This window comes from Drosophila nasuta, chromosome 2R (assembly GCF_023558535.2).
Source record: "Drosophila nasuta strain 15112-1781.00 chromosome 2R, ASM2355853v1, whole genome shotgun sequence".
Taxonomy (NCBI): Eukaryota; Metazoa; Arthropoda; class Insecta; order Diptera; family Drosophilidae; genus Drosophila; species Drosophila nasuta.
The window spans coordinates 20,787,588-20,808,886 of record NC_083456.1 but is presented as its reverse complement, the minus strand read 5'-3'; the positions used below and the strand labels follow the sequence as shown (position 1 = coordinate 20,808,886).

The window sequence follows — 21,299 nt, the reverse complement described above, 5'->3', positions numbered from 1 at the left end:
CAACATTTCAAAGCATAGCGTACTACTTACCTAGATACTTACTTTTCAAGTGTAACATACTAACCCATAATTATATGGAATAAATCTATTTGAGCTGTAATCCCATTAAAAGTTTTCATATATTTAAACAAATTGAGTACTACACATATATCTGCATTTATTCAATCATCTTTGCTCGTAAACATATGTACACTTAATAATAGCATGTAAGATTATTAATAATAATGTAATAATAATAATAAACGTTTTTGCACATTAAACAGAAATAAATTTGTCAACTTTTCTCTAATTATCAAGAGCATAATAAGTATAATAATTATTTGTTTTGCTTTAAAATTACGTAATGCACACTTACAGCTATATACAGTTTGGAACTATTTGAATTATCATTAGAGTTTTCATTATTTCATTTATTCAGTTTAGTTCAGTTGAGTTTAGTTTACGTTTTAGTTTAGTTTAGTTTAGTTTAGCATTAATTTAGTTTCGTTTAGTTTAGTGTTTAGGTTAGAACTCTGCGACATATTTGTACAGCAATCCTTTAAGGATTCTCCCCTTGCTTCGCTCTCTTCGAAATGACCTGCTGTTTAAAATAAGTATTTAAAATAATTTACACATACGATTTGCTCAGTCTTTAGGCGTGTCTGCTGTGGGTTACTCATTGGTTCTGCCCAGGCCATTCAGTATTTAGCTTAGTTGCCAAAAAATAAAACCCCAAAGCTCTAATACGACGATATGCCTATGACAGGTGAGTACTGCAAAGGGAATTTCATTTAATACATTTTGTTGAGGGTTAAGAGTTTTGATTGGGTTACCTCCTCATCCATAACGCTGGTGTGATCATAGATACGCGCTGGCAGATTCTTACGCAGACTAAAGTGATCCTCTGTGGTTGTTTTGCGGTAAATGGGATTCTCAAAGTTCATGGAATTGATGCGTCGCTTGCTGCAGTAGCGATAGCCCACAAATAGAAGCTGACACAATGGAAAACAAATAATATTAATAAATGAAAAACATAGTTTTTGGATGAACTTACCACCGAGAGGAGACCTGCACAGCCACTGAGACTGGCAATCACGACGAGCGCTATGAAGCCCGAGTCCGGTTGCGGGCTGCTTGCTTTGGTCTGATCGTTGTGTGTTTGGTTCTTCACTGGTCGATGGTCGGCGACTGTTTGGTGGAATGGATTGACAGTGATTGGAAAGTTAGATGCATTCTCATGTAAATCGAATAAGCAACCCGAAACGCAAACAAAAGACAAAACATAAAACACAGAGACAACGAAAAGAAAGCAACAAAAACAAAAAAAATAACACCACAGCAAAAAAAACAAACAACAAGTACAAAATGCGACAGGCATAAAAATCACAGCAATAAAACGCGCAAAATGAAAAAAAGAGAAGAGAAAACAAAAAAGAATTGTGTTTAATATACGAGCCAAATCCCACGCTGGAAAAATGGTGCAGGCCATTTGGGATGTACTCGAATGTTGCTTTTACTCCACCATCCCCATCCTCATCCGCATCCCAATCTCCAACTTCCATTCCTATCTGCATTCCCCGACCAGAAAGCTTCGCCACTTTTCTTGAGCTGGCAAAAGAATTTTCAATCAAATCGTTCAAAGTGCGCATTTAGGCGCAAATAAACACTTAAACGCGCTCGCGCCTTTGATGGGCTAAACTTTTATACCACCAAGGGATGAAGATCTAAAGATGGCGGCGACTCTGCCACCCCCTATGGTGTGTATGATGGGGGCGGGTAGGAGACTGTTGTGTCGTGATGTAACAGCAGGGAAACTCAAATGGCGTAGGATGCGTAATGACATCGTTAACGCAACGCATTTAATGGATTCTGATTCGGAATCTCGCTCTCAGCTGATTCGAGTGTGCTGTTGTCGCGGATCTTGTTCAACGCTTAAATCAAATCAAACGGCAAAAGCTATCAACATTATCTTGAATTTCACTTTAAAGAGCCAAGAAGCAGCCAACATCAGCAGGCGGCAAGTGGCAAGCGCCAAAGAAGCAAGCCATGAAACAAACCGTAGAAGCAGCGCAATATTAACCTCATACTTAGCGGTTAGCTGGTTGGCGCCCATTCAGGGTGGCTTCTTGGTGGGTGGTGGCTTGTCTGGCCAGGTCCACGCCTGCCCTGGTATCAGTTGCAACGTTCGCCCATTTTGCTGCCTACTTGCGGTTGCCACTGCACTGCAAGTGGCTCTCGATGGCGTTTATGAAACTGTCAAGGATGGATGGGCTGAGGTTGGCTTTGATGATGATTAATGCGATCCATGACAAAGCAAATGTTATGCCCGAGTGTGGCAAAATGAAGTGCTTTCCCTCGAAAATTCACTCACTCCCCACTCACCAACATAAGCCACACACACACAGAAAAATATCCAAAGGGAGCAGAGAAAGAGACAGAGAGAGAGAGAGAGAGAGAGAGCTGTCGAGTGTGGCAACAGTTCAGTGCATTCAGTGAAAAATTTCGTGATTAATTTGCTTGCTTTAAGTTCGAGTTTCAACACTTTAAACTCAAACTAATGGCAGACTGAAATTGCGAAACTACGTCAACAGCACAGAGTTGACAAGCTCTTAAGTGGCACTTCGGAGAGAGTGGACAGCACCGAAAGAGGGTTGACACAGTCTTAAACATACATCAAGCTGCGGTTGACGAGGTCGAAACTGGGAAATATACAATTTAAGAGGGTTGCCACACAATCGTAAAAAACTCACTCAACCGAGAAAGAAACTTAATAGTGAGTGGCTGGGTTATAAAATTAAATATGTAGATTTAAAATATAAAAAGTTCTTCACTTGCAAGTGTTAATTAAAATCCCAATAGAAAGGGTTAACAAGTCACAAATATATACAATTACTTTAGAAAAATACAGTAAATAATATTTAAGATTAAATCATATTTTAAAGGAAAGACAAACACACAGACGCCACATATAAAGAAAACAGAGTTGACAAGCTTTTCGGAGAGAGTGGACAGCCTCGAAAAAGGGTTGACACACTCTTAAACATACATCAAGTTGCGGTTGACGAGGTCAAAACAGGGAAGTATACGATTTAAGAATGTTGCCACACAATCGTAAAAAACTCAACCGAGAAGGAAACTTAATAGTGAGTGGCTGGGTTATAAAATTAAATATGTAGATTTAAAATATAAAAAGTTCTTCACTTGCAAGTGTTAATTAAAATCCCAATAGAAAGGGTTAACAAGTCACAAATATACAATTACTTTACAAAAACACAGTAAATAATATTTAAGATTAAATCATATTTTAAAGGAAAGACAAACACACAGACGCCACAAATAAAGAAAACAGAGTTGACAAGCTTTTCGGAGAGAGTGGACGTCCCCGAAAGAGGGTTGACAGGGTCTTAAACATACATCAAGCTGCGGTTGACGAGGTCGAAACTGGGAAATATACAATTTAAGAGGGTTGCCACACAATCGTAAAAAACTCAACCGAGAAAGAAACTTAATAGTGAGTGGCTGAACGATAAAATTAAATATGTAGATTTAAAATATAAAAACTTCTTCACTGTCAATATTAATTAAACTCCCAAAAAAAAAGGTTGACAAGTTACACAAATATACCATTGCTATATAAATATTACTAAAGACTAAATTAAATTTTAAACAACAGACAAACACATAGACGGCACAAATAAAGAAAACAGAGTTGCCAAGCATACCAAAGGGGCGTATGATGATTGCCTGATGCGTTTCAATTTTGACAGGCACATCATTAGTGTGCGGAATTCGCGGCTTCGGTTTCGTTTTGCTCTTATATCTGTGGACACGCGGGGGTTTGGTAACAACTCTATAAAGGGCTGCATGCATCATCATGCACAGGTTCAAAAATAATTGTTAATTAAATAAAAAAAATAAGGGAAGCGTGTTAATATTGAATCGCATGCAAAAGGAAAATTATAAAAGAAAATACTATTAATATCTTGAAGCTACTTACGATCTTCCACACACATGAGGCCATCGGCCATGAGCTTAAGACCCGTGGGACACGCACACGAAATGGGCGGACTCTTCTCGTTGATACGCGGCGCGGGGAGGCAGAGATGTGAGCAGTGGCCATTAACCGATTCGCAGCGATTTACGCCATCTGGCTGGCGATAAGGATGGTAGACATGAATAACCATGGGATGCTGCAACTGCAAAGGCAAATAAAGATATGCAAATATTAAGTATACGTCAGCAAGCCGTTGGGCACATGCCAGCTGATGGCTGACAGCGGATGCCGGATGCCGGCTGCTCACCATGTGCACGGCTGTAATGGGCTCGACACCTTCGCCGGTGAACTTGTTGGCCTTGAAGACGGTCTGCTTGTCCCAGTCCGTCCAGTAGATGTAATCCTCAAAGGTGGTGATGGAGAACGGATGTCGCAGATACTCCGTCGAGTAGAGAATCTGTCTGCGCTGTGAGCCATCGTAGTTGGCTGAGGAGATGACATTCAGTTTGCCATCCACCCAGTAGATACGCTTTCGCACCATATCGAGAGTGATGCCATTGGGCCACTTCACATCATAGTTGATAATCGTGGTGCGATGCGACCCATCCATGCCAGCTCGTTCAATGCGAGGTGATGCTCCCCAATCAGACCAATACATCCAGCCATCGATGGGATCGAGTGCAATGGAGCGTGGAATATCTAGCGAATCCTTGATCAACACTGTGCCCATGTTGCCATCAAAGTTGGTCAGCTCTATGGTGCACTTCTGTGTATCCGTGTAGTACACATGATTGTAGATCCAATCCACAGCCAGACCATCTGAAGTCACAGATGATTGCTTGAGCACAACTGTCTTTTCGTTGCCCTCATCGATGGGCGCCTTGTAGATGCTCTGTGTGGTCACATCGCTCCAGAAGATCATGCCAGTACGGAAGACAAAGTCTAAAGCTGTGGCTGACTTGGTGCTATTTACAATCGAAGTCATTTCCATGTGATCTAAAGCTATCTTCCGTATATCATGACGACGCGCCAGCAACAGAGAAGCGTGACCTTCGGTGGCCTTGCAACGCGTGTGATTGCGCGGATCCCGCATGTAACCTGTTTGGCATTCGCACTTGAAGCCGCCAATCTCGTTGACGCACAGCTGTGAACAGATACCCGGCTCCTCGCACTCATTGATGTCCACACAAGTATGACCATCCGAGGACAATTGATAGCCCTGATGACAGTCGCAGGCGTAGCCCACAGGCTGATCGACACAGCGATGCATGCAGTTGCCATTTTTGATAGAGCATTCATTGACTTTGCACTTGCCCGCCGGCTCATCTTCGCCATCGGGGCAATCCTTGCGCTGATCACAGACCTTGGACAAGGGAATGCACTGACCACCACCGCAATCGAATTGATTAGTTGCGTTGCAGCTCTTGGACTCTGCCGCCAATCGGCATTCGCGTTCATCGCTGCCATCTTTGCAGTCGGATTCGCCATTGCAGGCCAGGTGGCCGGCAATGCAGCTGCGATCGTGGCACTGGAATTGATCTGGTCGGCAGGTGATGTTCTTGCAGTTGGTGAACTCATCATCGCCATCGGGACAATCGCGATCGCCATCGCAGAGCCAGCTGTGATGCAGGCAGGTGATGCGATCCTTGCATTGATATTCATGAGGCAGACAGGGCGTTACTTGCTTGGTGACATTCGTGCAGGCCTGAGATTGAGGGAAGCAAAAGGAGGTATTGAGAGAAGGGAGTTGAGAAAAGTTATGCGATGTTGCTTTGCTGGAAGTTTGGCGAAAACTTTTCATTGCATACTTTTAGTTGCTTACATACGAAATTATGTTGCAAGTGCAACGCCCACACTTCGCAGCCCAAAATGCAATTTTATGCGTACTATGCGTTGACAACAAAAGCTGCCAAAGCTGGCAGCGTTGAGTTATGCGCAACTTGTCTGTAATTTATATGCTTGCCGCCTTTCGCCTAACACACACACACACCGAGACAAAAACTTGGTGTCAGGCGGAGGCGGAGGCGAGGGCGTGGCAACTACAAACATTTTGCCACTTTACCAACGACACAAAAATGGGAATTTATGAGGCAGTCTGGCTGGCTGGCATTCAGTGTGCACTTACCCGTTCATCGGAGGCATCTGGGCAATCCGGATCACCGTCACAGACCCAACGCTTGGCAATGCAGGCGCCATTGGCGCAGGTGTGCTCCGCGATGGCATCGCAGGGAACAACGGGACAGTTGAGCTCATCGCTGCCATCGCCGCAGTCGTTGTCGTGATCGCAGACCCAACGCTTCTGTATGCAACGCCCGTTGCCGCATGTAAACTCATCGGAGCGGCACGTTTGGTCTATGTGAACGAATGCGAACAGACAAAGGATTAGCACAATAACAAACAAATCTCTGTGCACAATGTGCGACATAAACCAAAAAGAAAATTAAGCACAAAGCGGACCGCTTGATGAATGGGGATGTGGCCAGTGAGTTAGCAAAAGGAAAATGGTAGGCGGAATAACTCTGGCATTGGCTGATAAAAATGCAAAAGAATTTCGAGTTAAGTAAGGCAACTGAATAGTTAAAGAGGGAATATATTTTGCTCAAATAAATTGATTCCAAACCAAGGCTTCTTAAACTGACTAATTCCAATAAATGCTGCATTAACAAATAAGCAATATTCAAACTTGTTTTATTTACTTTATTTTGAAATTATGTATTTTTGGCAATAAATAAATAGAATAGTTTACTTTACAAATCAAACACATTTATAAAAGGTATTTCTCATAAGTTAAATTGAAATAATTTACGACAAAATTTGCAATGAACTGAAGTGTTAAGCTTAAGTAAACTAATTTTGTTAAATGCTGCCTTAACAAAACACAATAAATTATTTGACTTCACTTGTTTTCACAGTGACGTATTTTAGCAATAAATAAATTAATATGTTGAACATTCAAAAAAGGTAGCTAAATAAATTCAATTGAAATGAATTATATACAATACTTGTCAGTTGTGAATTTTTAATTAACTTAGCAAAAATATTTACTTGCTTTTTTAGTTAAATAAATAAATTTCAAACTATGCTTAATTCTATTAAAAATCTAACTGAAACTCGTTGTACAAAATGAAATGCAATTTTATTATGCTCTACAGTGTGAATCTAGCATTAAATAGTCTTAAATATTTTATTGTCAAACAAACAGGATATTTTTGCCTTTTTCATTTCAATTGAAGCGCAAATAAAATGTCGCTGCGAGGCAAAATATATTTATGATGTTTGTTTTGGCGTATAAAGTTTGGTAAACAACATAATTGACTTTGCTAAATGCTAGTAAATAAACGCTCAATGCTTGATGTCAAAAAGTTGCAGCTAAGTTTTTGGATGCCAGGTGAACAGTGAACGAATGTAACGGAGGAAGAAGAAAGTGGCCTATAAATATCTATTCGGACACGAAAGGGGATTTTAATTAAAATCAAGAGGAATTTCAAATTAATTGTCACTACAAATCAAAAGATATTTGAAAATCATTTGAAGGAGGATGTGCTTACTGCAGGCATGCTCATCGGAGCCATCGCTGCAATCCTTGCTCTGATCGCACATCCAGGCCAAAGGAACGCATTCACCTTCGCCGCTTTTGCAGCTGTACTCTTCCGGCGAACAGGTGCGTGCCTCTGCGATTTGGATGGAAGAAGATGAGGAAGAAGAAATAAGACGCAAGTCGAGTTGAGTTCAGTTGAGTGAGAAGTAAACTGCAGCTAATAAATTTCATTGGGGATATTAAATACATTTATTTTCCGCTGAAGGAACCATCTGCCCCTTTCTCTAGTTTAATTCTCTTCTTTATTTTTTTGTTTGTGGCGAGAAAGCCATTATATAATCCTATCGAATATCCAGCCAACAGCCAAGGCCAAGGGTTGTTGTGAGTATGAGAGTGTGTGTGTCTGTGTGTGTGTGTTGTTAGTATGTGCTCGAGGGGGCATGTAATACTCATATGCTTGTGTGTGTGTGTGAGTGTGTGTGAGTGAGCATTATGGGCTAAGCACTTTATGCGCTGTTGCCAGGCGTTGTCGGGCAGCTAACGCTGCGTATGCGTGTTATGTCACGCGACTGTGTGTCCCCATTGTGTGTGTTAGTATGTGTGTATGTGTGTGTGAGGAGGAGGAGAAGAGGGAGACTCACATGTGTTTCTGGTTAGCTTTATATACACTTGAATGCAACGTTGCTCTTCAACGACTTGATTAAACTGTATGGGGATATGGGACACATATGAGCGTAGTTTTCAAATTATGCGCAACACTTTATTAAATGCAAGTGAGTTGTGAGTTATGAGCACAGACAGGACAAAGAGCTATGAGCTAGTGATAGAGATAGATATATAGCTAGAGCGAGAAAGAGCGAGAGCGCAAGCTTGTTATACACATACATACATATATGCGTATATATGCTTTAGCTATTTATTTTCTTTGCTTACTACAATGCGCCTCATCGGATTTATCGCGACAGTCATTGCTGCCATCGCAGAGCCAATTACGGGGTATGCACTGGTCAACGGTCTTGCATTTGAACTCATTGTTGGGACAGGCATTCACTGTGTATATCGACAATACAATTTATATAACATATGTAGATAGTATTCCAAATATTGTACATATTTATACATAGTATGTAATCAGCAATGGGCAAATTCATATCACACACACACACTTACTGCACAATTCCTTTGATTCATCGGAGGCATCGGCACAATCGTTCTCCTGATCGCATCGCCATTTGTTCGGTATGCAATTGCCATTTGAGCAGCGGAAATGGTCTGATGAGCAAGTGGCCTCTGCAAAGAGCAAAACAAAACAATGCAAACCAAACATGTTAAATCGAGTGTCCTTATTTTTTATTTTTCGTATTTTACTTTTGTCAGATTGTATGTGTGTGGCTGCCTTTGAACTTTGCTGCCCTGGACCCGTATCAAAAACAAAAGCCAACAAAAGCTGCCAACCAGCTTGTACTTATACTCATATGTTCAAATAACTGTGTATGTCTGTGTGTTGTGTGTTTATTTACAGGCACTTGAGCACGTGCTGTGCAAAGAAAATACTCCACAAAAATTGCAGGAAAAATTCAACGAGAAAATATAAATGAATACAAATAAAAAGCTGAATATACGTACAAATAAAATTGTTGCACGCTGAATTTTGAATACAAATTTTCAATGTCAGCTGACGAAGTTTTTAAACAAAAAAAATTGAACTTTCTTTGCAAAAGTGTTGCAAACTTTAATTATGAACTGAAAGCAAAGAAATTAATGCATATTTCTTATGGCAACTGTTGTTTGGCATACTTTAAGAAATAATCCCGAAAATTGCACGCAAAATTTCACATCAAGTGCCGACACCTGTTCACCTCAAAGGTCGATAATCTCCATTAAGCTCAAGCTACGATTGCGTCTCAACTTTTTGGCTTACGCTAATGCAAATCTGCGACCCATTCATAAAAATAAAAATAAAAAATAAAGAAGATGAGGATCCGGATGAGGATGAAGCAAGCATTAATTTTAATCAATTTTAATGCGGCATAGAAGAACTGAAACTGAAGGTTTTTTTTCGTTGGCTGCTGTGTTATGCGGCAAACGCACAAGTTGCCATATCAATAACATTTAATATGATTACTTTTCTAAACTTTTTATGGGGCACAACTCGCCGGTCGAATGCTCAGTGTGCCCATTTTGTCGCTTCAGTCAGATGAAATGTAGCATGAAAAACGGGGAAAAGCAGGAGCACACAAAAACTGGAGAAACTTGTGTTCTATTCCGAGGAAAAACGAAAACGACGGCAAAACAGCAACCAATATTTGTGAAAAAGAAAAGCGAAAATACAACAAAAACGAAAATAAAAACAAATATAAATACCAGTTTCCCGAAAACATTGAACAATAAAAAATGGTCACATGTGCATGCCAACAAACAAACCAAATTTTCAAATGTTTCATTTTATACTCTACACACTCGGGACTCTTGAGAGCTTCACACAAATTGCGCAGCGTCTCTGGGGAGAATATTAATTTTATGGCATGCCAATCGGACTATGTATGTAACAGAGGTGGAGGCTAGTCGATAGTCCCTATCGGTATCGGTTGGCAGTAGCAAGTCGATAGGCACGAAGCTATCGAAAGCTAGCAGTCATAAGAAGTAGATCATCAGTAGTGTGAAGCAGATGATTAGTCGTCAAAAGTAGAACAGAAACTGCAGCAGTCGTAAGTCGTAACGAAATCAGCAAGTTTATTTAAGTTAATTGATCTATACTTATACACATTTGTATTATCAATTATCAATATATGCAATAATCAAAGGTTATCTATATAACCAACATAACATTTGTGACCTCAACTCCAAACATTACATGCCTACACATTTTCATTCCTTCACATTAAATGTCGCGCCTAAAAGTAGGCAACAATTGTAGGGTATTTAAACAGCAGCAGCATTAAGAGCATTAATGTCTCTCGGCTTTTTGTGGGACACATTTCGGTGTTGTTCTTCTTTCAATTGCCCGCAGTTCGATTCGATGTGATGTGATTCGATTTCTTTTTATGTAGTTTTGTAAGTACATATTTTATTATTGCTAATATGTACGCTGATGTGTATGCATGTGAAATGAGTGTGTAAACTCTGTCCCCCGGGCAATTTGCTGCGCATTTAACATGTAGTATTTACATACATATTTTACATATTTTTAATGTTATTTTTATTTTCATTTTCATTTTCAGTTTTATTTTTTTTTTTTTTGGGGTATTCTTGTACCTTTGATGTCACTTCAGGCGCCAATTAAAAATCAAATTCAATTTATTATTTGCCGCAAAAGGAGGAAACAAAAACCCGTTGCAATTGATTGCATTTATGCATGTTGCAATTGATAAAACTGTGTGCGGCAAATTGCCAACTGCGTTGCAGCATAATTTGTTATATGCCACACTACTTTTTTTTTTTTTAACTAACTTTAAACGGCTTTTCAGTTGATTAAAAAACTTTGGCCCTTGACAGTAGCGTCTGGCAATTTGTATGCAAATGCCAAGTGGCGTGTGCAAAATATTCTGTTGCATGTGCCACATGGCGTCGACAGTCGTAACTTGGCTCGGAGGCAAGTGAATGCATGTTTGCGATTTTGTCATGTTTAATTCAACTTTAAAGGTATTTTCCGGCATACTTTTGCGAATTGTAGTTCCTGAATAGTTGAGTTGATTGAATGGAGAAGAGCAAGCAAAAAGTTGAAGTACTTGTGTATGAATTGTTGTATTGATTGTGTGTGAATACAAAACTTTGCGCCACTAATATCCAACATTTTCGGTATTTAATGTGTTTGGCCCGCTTTTTGAATCATAAATTTAATTTGCTAACGAGCCAAAAAGTATGCAATGCATAATTTAGGGGATTTGTTGTGAATGTGAAATTGGAAAATAGGTAAACACACACACATAATGAATAATCTATTCATTGCTCCATTGATAGGCGTATAAAAATAAATAATAGTTTAGTTTTAGCATTCATTTCATACCTTTATCCGGCACAATTGCGCCCAAACTGTGGCTTTGTGTGTGCAGCAAACTCGTCACAAACAGCAAACACCAAATGTGCCCCATCTTGAATCTACACACACGTAATATATATTGTCTTATTTATTGATGTCTTTAAGTAACTTGATCGCTATTAAAATCTATTAATATATAGATATATATTTTGGGTTTAATGATTTATGCACATAACACATAACACTGTCACTTGATATGCTCTCGAAATGCTGTGACTAATCAAATTGCCTGGGGGCCAATTGCCTTGTTGTTAGCTCAATTGTGACGCCTGCCTTTGTGGCATATTTGAGTCAGCCAAGTTGCACAAATTGATTGCATAATTTCCGTTTTCAAGTTCATAATGGTCAAACAGCAATAAGGACAACTGTCAAAAGTCAACGAAATGAATATATCTGTATGGCCCAGAGTTGTTTATAACTGACTGCTGGACTGTTTGGACGACAACATTGAGCAATTTTGTGGGAAATTGAGGAAACACACATTTAATGCGGTTCCCCCCCCTCGAAATCTAAATGATAAATGATAAGTGTAACGACGACAAAAATCAGACGAGAGTCGTATCTGAATTCGAAATAAGTAGTCTCCATTCGCCTAGGCCCACAAAATGCCACAGATGGACATTGCCGATTAGCCTGACAACAACAACAACAACAACGGCAACGGCAGCGGCGACTTTCCTCCACAAGGAAGTGGAAAAGGACCACAAGAAAAAGAAAAATGTGAAAAAGAGCAAAAAGAGCAAACCAAATTTCCATTGGCAAACTCATATCTTTAAGGCACACGGCACAAGCTTTTCTTTCATTTTTTTTCTTTTTGGGTTCCTTGGCCTGACGCTGGCATTTTGTCAAAGCACTTTGCATAACATCAAAGGACTCGGTAGCAAAACGTGTGTAGCGTGAACAGGAAAACTCTCTTGGCAGTCTGGCATTTCGAGGACAAATTAATGTATTTAATTCCTCATGGAACAAAAAAAAACTCTTTCACTTGGCACACATTTCATCGTCCTTTTTCATTCGTTGCTTACATTTCGCACACTGTTTTTCTCTGTTTTTATTCTTCGATTTTTCTATATGTAGTTGCTTCTCATTTAATGTTTTGCCTTTTGTTTTTTCACTCAACGCGTTTTCAATTTTCTGCGGATTCGTCCCGTCCGTTTGCTTGAAAAGTTCGCCGACAACTGAGTTTACAGCTGCAGAGCGCCAATCCTTAAAAACATCTGCCCAAAAACTTGCTTTTGCAGCATCTCTCGCATCTCAGTCGAAGCTTTCGCTCAATCCAACCCAAAACCAGCTGCGTGTCGAGTGCAAACATTGAGTGAATCTTATCTCGAGTTGTGAGTGCAGAACTGAGCTTTGTTGTGAGTGTTGATGCTGGATACTCACAAACTTTGGGTAAGGGGGGAGAGAATGGAGGGTGGTTGAGCAGCATTGACAACATTCTAGTGAAAATGAAATCGTTTGAGTTTGAGCATAGTTAAGTTAAGGCATTCACCAATTCAGTTATGGGCAGCAACATGTTTGTTAAATCACATGAAATATTCTTAAACATTTCATCAGCATTTAAGTTTTAAGCTTGAAATATGAGACAGACATTTAAGAAAATATTTAAAAGGGGAAAAGATTATGTTTAATAGTAAATAAGGCACAGTTAGGTAAGAAAATTACGCTTTGAAAAATATAAAGAAAAAATGTGCCGCAAATTAAGATGATATATGAAATAAATACGTAAAAGTAATAAAGTAAAATGTTATAGTAATAAGGTAAAATAATTTACCCTTCAAAAATAAATTTGATAGAAGCAACATTACTTTATGTTGTTTATTTCAATAAATTAAACATTTAAGTGGATTTAAAGTATTATAAAAATCCTTCAAAATGTGAAAAATTTAGTTAATAAATGAAATATAACATTTAATATATTTTATATATTTAATATTAATTAGTAAAGTAAAGGAATTTGCACTTACGAAAGATTTTCATTAAAGAAAATTTAATAAACTTGTTTGATATTAAACTCTTTATGTATAGCTTCATTACATTGAATATTTATAAAATATAAACCAAAAATGTAATCAAAATATTAGCTAATATATGCAATTGAAAATTTAATACTAAATAGCAAAGTCAGGAATTTCATAGAAGAAAGTGAAGCATTTATTTATTCCAAGGCAAGCTCTATTATTTTATTGAAAACATTTAAAGAATTTGTTGCTGCATTTCATAAATTTTGGAAACGAACATTTCTGCATTTGTGTTGTTCATTTAACCAAGGTAAAAGGTCATGCATTTGTGTTTTCACTTTATGTTAATTTTACAGCTCCTTTAACAATTCCCCATCGACATTTCGTCCCTTTCTGATGCATTTCAATTCCATTTTGCATCTCTTTTTGGCGTGCCCTCAAACATAATATCCCATTTCGCTCATTATTTAGCAGAAATTTCACCTGCAACTCTTTATGCCACGGTTCAACTGCTGGTTTCTTGTGTCCTCTGAGGGCTCATTATCAATTTCACTGCTTGTAATTTGCCCTTCAGCAAAATTATATAACAATTTCGTTATGCATGCAGCAACAACAGTAAACAGTAGCAACTTTGCAACTAGTGCGCTTCTCATCTTCTTCTTCTTCTGTTTTTTATCTCTTTTATTGTCATTTTTTCTTTCACTGCGCTATTTTTTTGTTGCTGTTTTTTGGTGTCTGGCACAAATATTGTGATAATATAGCGCAGACGACCTCACATAGTTTCCTTTTATGTCGAATAGCGACGCAAAAGTGTGCGACGAATTCGCGCGCGGACGCTTGATGATAAATTGCTGATGCAACAACGTTGCATGCCACAGTCAGCAGCGAAATTGCGTTGCATTTACAGTTTGCGCCGATGTTTAGCGACTTAATGAGCGCACTGCCATGGCACAGTTTTGGTCAGCAGTCAGTCCAAATGCACACACACACACACAGAGTCTGACAACACCCCCCTCCGTCTGCCCCCATGCAACGGGGTAAATGTGGCAAACTAGTTTCGCATTTTGATTGATTCGCCTAAAAACGACAGCAAACGAAGCATCACTCAATGTGATGGACGTCACTGTAACGTATGCATTTAGCATCGCAGCCTAAAAGTATGCAATGGAAAATGAAAAAAAACTCACCGAGAAATTTGCAGCTAGTGACCTGTTCATCGCTGTGATCCTTGCAGTCAGCATCGCCATCGCAAACGAAGCGTATGGGAATACAATCGCCATTTCGACATTGGAATTGCTTCTCATCGCATTTCGTGTACAGAGCTTGAGCTGTAAACAGACAGAGAGAGAGTAAACAAATGATTAAAGCTAATTATATTTTTTGTTGATGTTGATGTTGCTGTAACTGCTGCTGTAACTGCTGCTGCTGCTCATCTTAAGCTGGTAAAAGTTTTCTCATTAAAAAAGCGAAAAACGAAACGGAAAACCGAAAAGCGAACAGAACCGAAAAAACAGGCAGACAAAGTGCCATTTGTAGGTGGCACAAAAGCCCAAATTGATTAGGGCTTAAAACTTCAAAACAATCAAGAGCAGACACATGCAGACGCACACACACACACTGAGTACTCATATGTGTGCGTGCTCAAATCATTTGCATACAATACAAACATAATGCGAGACGTCTCCCTTTTATCGTCATGGAGTTTTAATCAACAAAAATGCCTTGAAATAAGACGCACGCACACAAACAAAATGGCGTTGAATGCGGCAAAAACTTTGACGGTGTCCCCTTCCCTTCTTGAGCTCCCCTTCGAAAAGAAGAACTCGACAATTTTTCGGTAGAACTTCCGTTTCAAGTTGCGGTTACTTCTAGGCGCCGCCTTGTCACATGCATCATTCGCCCTCATAAAGATGTATGGGAAATTATAATAGAAATAAAACAGGGACCCGAAAAATGTCAACAGCTCTTGATACATAATAGAAAATGTGACAAGTGAAAAAGTTATGGATTGCCAATGTCCTGCGTAAACAAGCATACACTCACACACACCCACACACAGAGTGAGTGGGGATCAATTTTGAGAAGGGTTTCCTGGTCAACGACGGACGTTGTTGTCGCTGCACTTGACAGCTGGTTCTAGGTTCACTTCACTCCGAATATGAGAAAAAAATATATTCGCAGCAAATGAAAAAAAAAAAAAACGACTCGTTTAATCAAAACTTTGGCATAAATAATTTGCACAGAACCATTTTTGCATATTGTAATTGTTGTAATTGAAATTGAAACACAGCAGAGCACAGCACAGAAAAATGTTGTCGAGTGTTGAGAAAGAATTTTTACCAAATGCTGTCAATCAATAAGGTCAAATCAATTTGTTCATGTCGCCACGCTGCCTGAGAATTGTTTTCAATTATGAATGATGGCAGAATTTAATCAATATTCATTTTAAATAGCATGTTTACGTTACTTCACTTACATGTTATGAATGATAGTTGTAAAATGTGCTAAAGTTTTTGTGATGAATATTCTTCTTCATATTCAATGACATTTAATTCTTAAGAACACTATTTAATTCGCTTAATTTATTTGGAATTTCCAATATATCTTATTTTTAGTAAGGTTTAAAAACTTTGGTATTCTTTCTGCATTAATTTGATATTATAAATTTTAATATACTTCAAATTAATATAATTCCAAATACATTAAAGCATTGAGTTGCTTTTTTGAAATAACATAAAAATTGTTTATTGATTTTAGTTTTAGTTTCCTTCATATCATATTTCAAGTAAAGTTTACAGACTTTGTTAACACCTCCTGCATTAATTTGATATTATAAATTTCAATAAAAAATTATTATACCTTAAATTCAATTACAATTGAAACACCATTAAAATAGTTTAATTGATTATTTTTTGTAGTTTCCTGCATATCAAATTTCTAGTAAAGTTGCAACATTTGCAGAGTTTGGCAACTCTTCCTGCATTATATTATAAATTTCAAACAATATGAGCTAAATCAGGTTACTCGATGCCTCCACTTTGTCTGCGGTTAATAAAAGCAAACTGCGCCAAGCCAAAAAACAAAAAAACTGTTTAACATATCGAATGGTATGGACAAAAAAAAATAAATGCCTAAGTTAAAACGTGTTTAACACAGTCAACAACTGGTTGGCCTAAAGCGAGTATTCGGTTTGCTGCGTCAAACTGATGACACAAAAGCCAACTTGCATCATGATTAGTGTTATCAATGTTATGATTATAATTACGTGTGTGCCATTTCAATAAAACAAATTCCCATTTACGAAACTTTTGCGATTCTCAGACATTTAAATTCCCTTTAGCTGATAAGAAGCCCTCAAAGCTTAGACGAAGCATGATAAGCAAATGTTTTGAGTAATAATCCAAGGCTGAGAAACATACCAAATAATTGTGGACTGATAATGCATATAGTATGATACAACTTATGCTAGCAGCGATTAACACACACAAAATGATGTGAAAATTTGGACCATCACCTGAGGCGCTAATTAATATGAATCACAAATATTAATATTGTTATTAAGTTTGCTCTGCTTATCGCATCGAAAGTCAAGTTCAATGTCAGTTTCAATTAAATAATTGCGATTTTTTCGATTATAAATTCGCGTGGGGTGATCGCTTCCAATGAATCAAACGCTCAATTGGAAAGATACTCTACGTACTACGTATTCATGCATTTGTTATATAGCAGAGATGAACACGCCTCTTTTTGCGAGTAAACAATCAATGCAACTTCTGAATAATTGTTGTTGATTTTCTAGTTTTTGCACAAAAACAAATCAATTTAAGGAGACAGCATCAGGTTCATTTTTCTTTTTAATTTTTTTTATATAAAATGCAAACGTCAAGAGGGCAGTCAACACGCCCACCATTTAAGCTTGTTCATATGATTGTTGTTGTTGTTGATGTTGATGTTGGCACAAAACTAGTTGATATGCTAGAAAAATCTGTTGGCAGCGCAAACAAATTAAAACCGAAATGAAACGGCATAAAAATTAAATGAGCCAACAAATTAAATAAATAAACACAGAGAGAGCGCGCCCAACTTAGAGATACCCAGTAGACAGATCATAAAAGTTGGCTTCCGTGTATTTGTTATCTTATCTCATTATGACAATTTTTAGGTAGTTATAAGACCTGTTCCCATTTAAGTTTGTGTTTTAGTTGTTCTCTCAATTAAGCCAGATAAGATACCGATGCAGACAAAAAAAAAACAGAGTATAACATTTATCTGGCATACCCCTTTCTAGCTCGCTTTAAGTACAGGGTATCGCCAGCTAATATATGTAATCAAGAGAGCGAATACATTTTTGCTTGCCGACCTTGCATCGTGCTATACACAAAGCATATGTTAATTTATCTGACGGGAATCTAGCCGAGTGCTAACAATTTGTCTACTATACTATAGAACATAAATGTATGTGTGTGTGTGTGTTTGAACAAGTATGTGAACTGAAAAGGAACAGCTAATAAATCAGCATGTAAAGCGTGCAATGAAAATATTATATGAAAAATGAAAATGCGTTCGAAAACTTGATTTTTAGGTACAAAAAATCTGCTTTGAAAATAACTACAAAAAAGGGGCTCGTCGCTCTGACAAGTTTTTTTTCTTTTTGTATCTTTTATTTGGGTTTGGTAATAGATCAAGTATTTTTGCTTTTTGGCTTATTGCACTCAACTTTGCAGTTCATTTCGCTGATCTATAAGCTATGTCCTACGGACTACGTCAATGCGATCTTCCTACGTATTTTCTCTGGCGCTAAAGAATTTTATTTACGATCTTTTAAATGCTCGACTAAAGTCCAAAATTCAAGGAGCAAAGTACAAAAATTGATCTCTTGTTTTTTAGCATTTTCTACGCTAAAAATATATTTCAAATAGGTGCAAAAATAATTGTTTTTGTTTTTGCAAATATACAATTGACAGAATAAATAAGTGAGAAATTGAAGAATGGAAACGTTACAATTAAAAATGTAATTAAGCAATTAGAAAGCAAAGCTGAAAGTTCAATCTTGATTAATTAAAGATGTCTCAAGAGTCACTAAGCGTTTTTAATGAGCTCATTAAGCTGATGTAAATTCAAAGAAATATTGATTAAGTTGAGTTTAATTTCGCAATCTTTGAACTAGATAAGTGTGTGTAATTGAAATTGCGTTGTCAAGTTTAAATCAAGTTTAAATTTTCTTTGAGGAAAGAGAGCACGCAACCTTCAGAAAAATCAAAGTGATTGAATGATATTATTCAATTGCTAAATCCCAGTGAAAATGTAATAAAAACAAATCATAAAAGTGCGCAACGATAAGATAATCTAAATACAGTAAATCCTGAACGAACACAAGCAGGTGGACTGATTTAAAGAAATTTACGACTCGGAAATACCCCCAAAGGTAATAGACAAAAGACGTTAGCCACGTAAAGTTCTTATCAAATCGCAAGACAGACAAAAGACACTCGACTAGAAGAAGACGTAAGCAAACCCAATGAAATGCAAACTCCGGATATGAACGAAAAAAAGTTTGCCAAAATGAAATGAAATGAAAAGGGCAAAACCAAGGTCAAATTGACAATTTAAATAAAGTTCAAATACACTTTAAACATATTCATAGACTTTTTCAAATAAGTTTAGATTATGTAACTAAAGCTGAAATGTTTGCTGGTTCAGCTGGGGTTAAGACTTTCAATGTGTGTTTGCAACACCTGTTGCCGTTTGCATCTGGTTTGCAGTCTAAAATTAGCACAGTCTGGCTAAAAACAAACTGCATTCCCACCCCCCCCACCTCCTGCACTCTTTCTTCTTTCATGGCCTGTTTCTCACCTATGTCCAGTGGCGTGCCGATCTTGCCGGATACATTGAGGAACTTGAAGCCCATGTTGAGAATGCCTTTGCCATCGAATTGTTTGGTCAGTGTGGCGCCATCTATGTGTGGCAGCATTTGCTCATTATTCGTTGCGGTTAGCGGTGATGTTGTGGGCGTGGCAGTGCAGCATTTGCTCAGCGTTAGCATCAATGTGAGCAGCAGCAGATTTACATTGACGCAGACGCAACTAAACAGCTGTTGGGCGCGTCGTTGACAGTTGTCGATGTTGTTGTTGTTGTTGTTGTTGTTGTTGATGTTGCAGTTTGTTACAATTGTTGTTGTTGTTGTTGTTTTGGTATTATTTGTTGTTGTGCTATCACTTACAGTGCTCGTAGAGCGTAACTCTATGGCCATGGTATGAACTTTGTTTAGTTTTTGCAGTTTACTATGTGGTTTCTCACTCGTCTCTCTCACTCTTTCTTAGCTTCGTTTTTAGTTCGTTTTTCACTGCACTATGTGACTTTGCATATGCATATAAAAATGTCTATATATGCATTTATATTTGGGGTTAGAGGCTAAACTATGGAATAGAAAGTCATTCGATCAATAATCAAGCAGGAAGCATTGGATCTGCTTGCATTATCTAATCAGTCAGACAGTCTGCTGTTCGCCGCAGTTTTAAAAATAAATGACACCGCTAGAAAAATCGCGACGACAACATTGAAAATTGTTGCCAAAATAAGCACACTCACACTCACACACACACACTAACACACGCACTCAGCAAGGCGAGCGACAAAAATCGCGCGCGAGAGAGAAGAGCAAAGCACAGATAGATTGAAAAATAAAACGCGTCGAATGGCCGAAAAATGCAACAAAAATAAACGCAAACTGGTTAAAAATCATACGATCCACGCACACAATAACAACAACTATGTTTTAAACTCGCCGTTAAAGATTGGAGACAACAGAGAGAAAGAAATAAGGTGAAAACACACACACGAAAACGAAAACGAAAACAAAAACAAACGCACCAAATTTCTGTTGACGTAGCAATTATTCAAATTTGTCGTCAAAAAGAATCGCGATAAAAGTCTTCAACGATCGCGCAGCTATTTCCCTTTCCTCACTATTTTTTTTATTTTATTTATTTTTTATCGCATATCAATTAATTAAAATTACTATATATTATTTTCGGCACGCGTTTTCTGCTTGGTGATAAAAAGAAATAAGGAATCACAACGAGGCATAATAATAAAAAACAAACACTTTGATTGTCTTATCACAAAAATTGTACGCGATTTCAAGGCGCGCGCCTCTGAGAAAATATCATTTGGCACGTGCTGTACACGTTGTTGTTGTTGTTGTTTCTGCTATATTTACACTTTTCAGTTGTATTTGAAAATAGTTTGTATTGCTTTTTGCGTATTTAGTGTGCTCTCTCAGCAAAAATGAAATAACGCTGCCGCCTCGTACAACGCGCGTTTTTTAACTGAATTCGTCTTGAGAATTCGCCAGCACATTTAAGCGAATTGTCATCCAACAATAGCCGGTCTTACCCCTCCCCCCACCCCACAACACACCTTCCTCATCCACCAATCAACACGTTCGTTTTTGCGTCTGCGAGCGAGCTGCGCATGCTGCTCACATGCTTAAAGTGCTCAATTTGTATTTCATTTTGCACAACCTTCAAGGCGGCTCGCTGATCGTCTTATCAAAAAACCCAAGAATTGAACCAATCTCAATTGAACCGATCTAGCGGAACCACTTCGAACTACCTTAACGGAAAAAGAGAGCAATCGATATTTATCGCTGCCATCTCTCTCTCTTAAGTGATGCCCGCATTTTGCTCTTTGCAGATCAGATTTTATCTACAGCTCTTAAGTGAGGTGAATTTTTCGCTGAGGTGAAGTTGAATTTGCAGTTGAAACGAAGCTGGAAGTTGTTGGCAA

General features: G+C 38.1%; 1 protein-coding gene across 9 annotated transcripts; it reads right to left on the bottom strand.

The window, feature by feature from the left end:
- Positions 1-151: 151 nt before the first annotated feature.
- LOC132786892 (very low-density lipoprotein receptor) lies at positions 152-20,834 on the bottom strand. Of its 9 annotated transcripts, XM_060793614.1 has the most exons (13): positions 20,731-20,834; positions 19,365-19,927; positions 14,699-14,839; positions 8,682-8,801; positions 8,445-8,561; positions 7,522-7,644; positions 6,099-6,325; positions 4,281-5,678; positions 3,977-4,175; positions 3,702-3,839; positions 1,034-1,167; positions 813-971; positions 152-752 (listed from the first exon to the last, which is right to left on the bottom strand). In XM_060793614.1, the coding sequence occupies exons 2-13, from the start codon at positions 19,759-19,761 to the stop codon at positions 720-722; spliced, it is 3,186 nt and encodes a 1,061-aa protein (XP_060649597.1). In that variant the 5' UTR covers positions 19,762-19,927; positions 20,731-20,834; the 3' UTR covers positions 152-719. The 9 variants fall into 9 exon arrangements, with proteins under 9 accessions (XP_060649597.1, XP_060649592.1, XP_060649595.1 ...); XM_060793609.1 differs by lacking the exon at positions 8,445-8,561; XM_060793610.1 differs by lacking the exon at positions 7,522-7,644 and having other exon boundaries at positions 153-752; positions 20,731-20,833.
- Between the last annotated feature and the right edge of the window lie 465 nt (positions 20,835-21,299).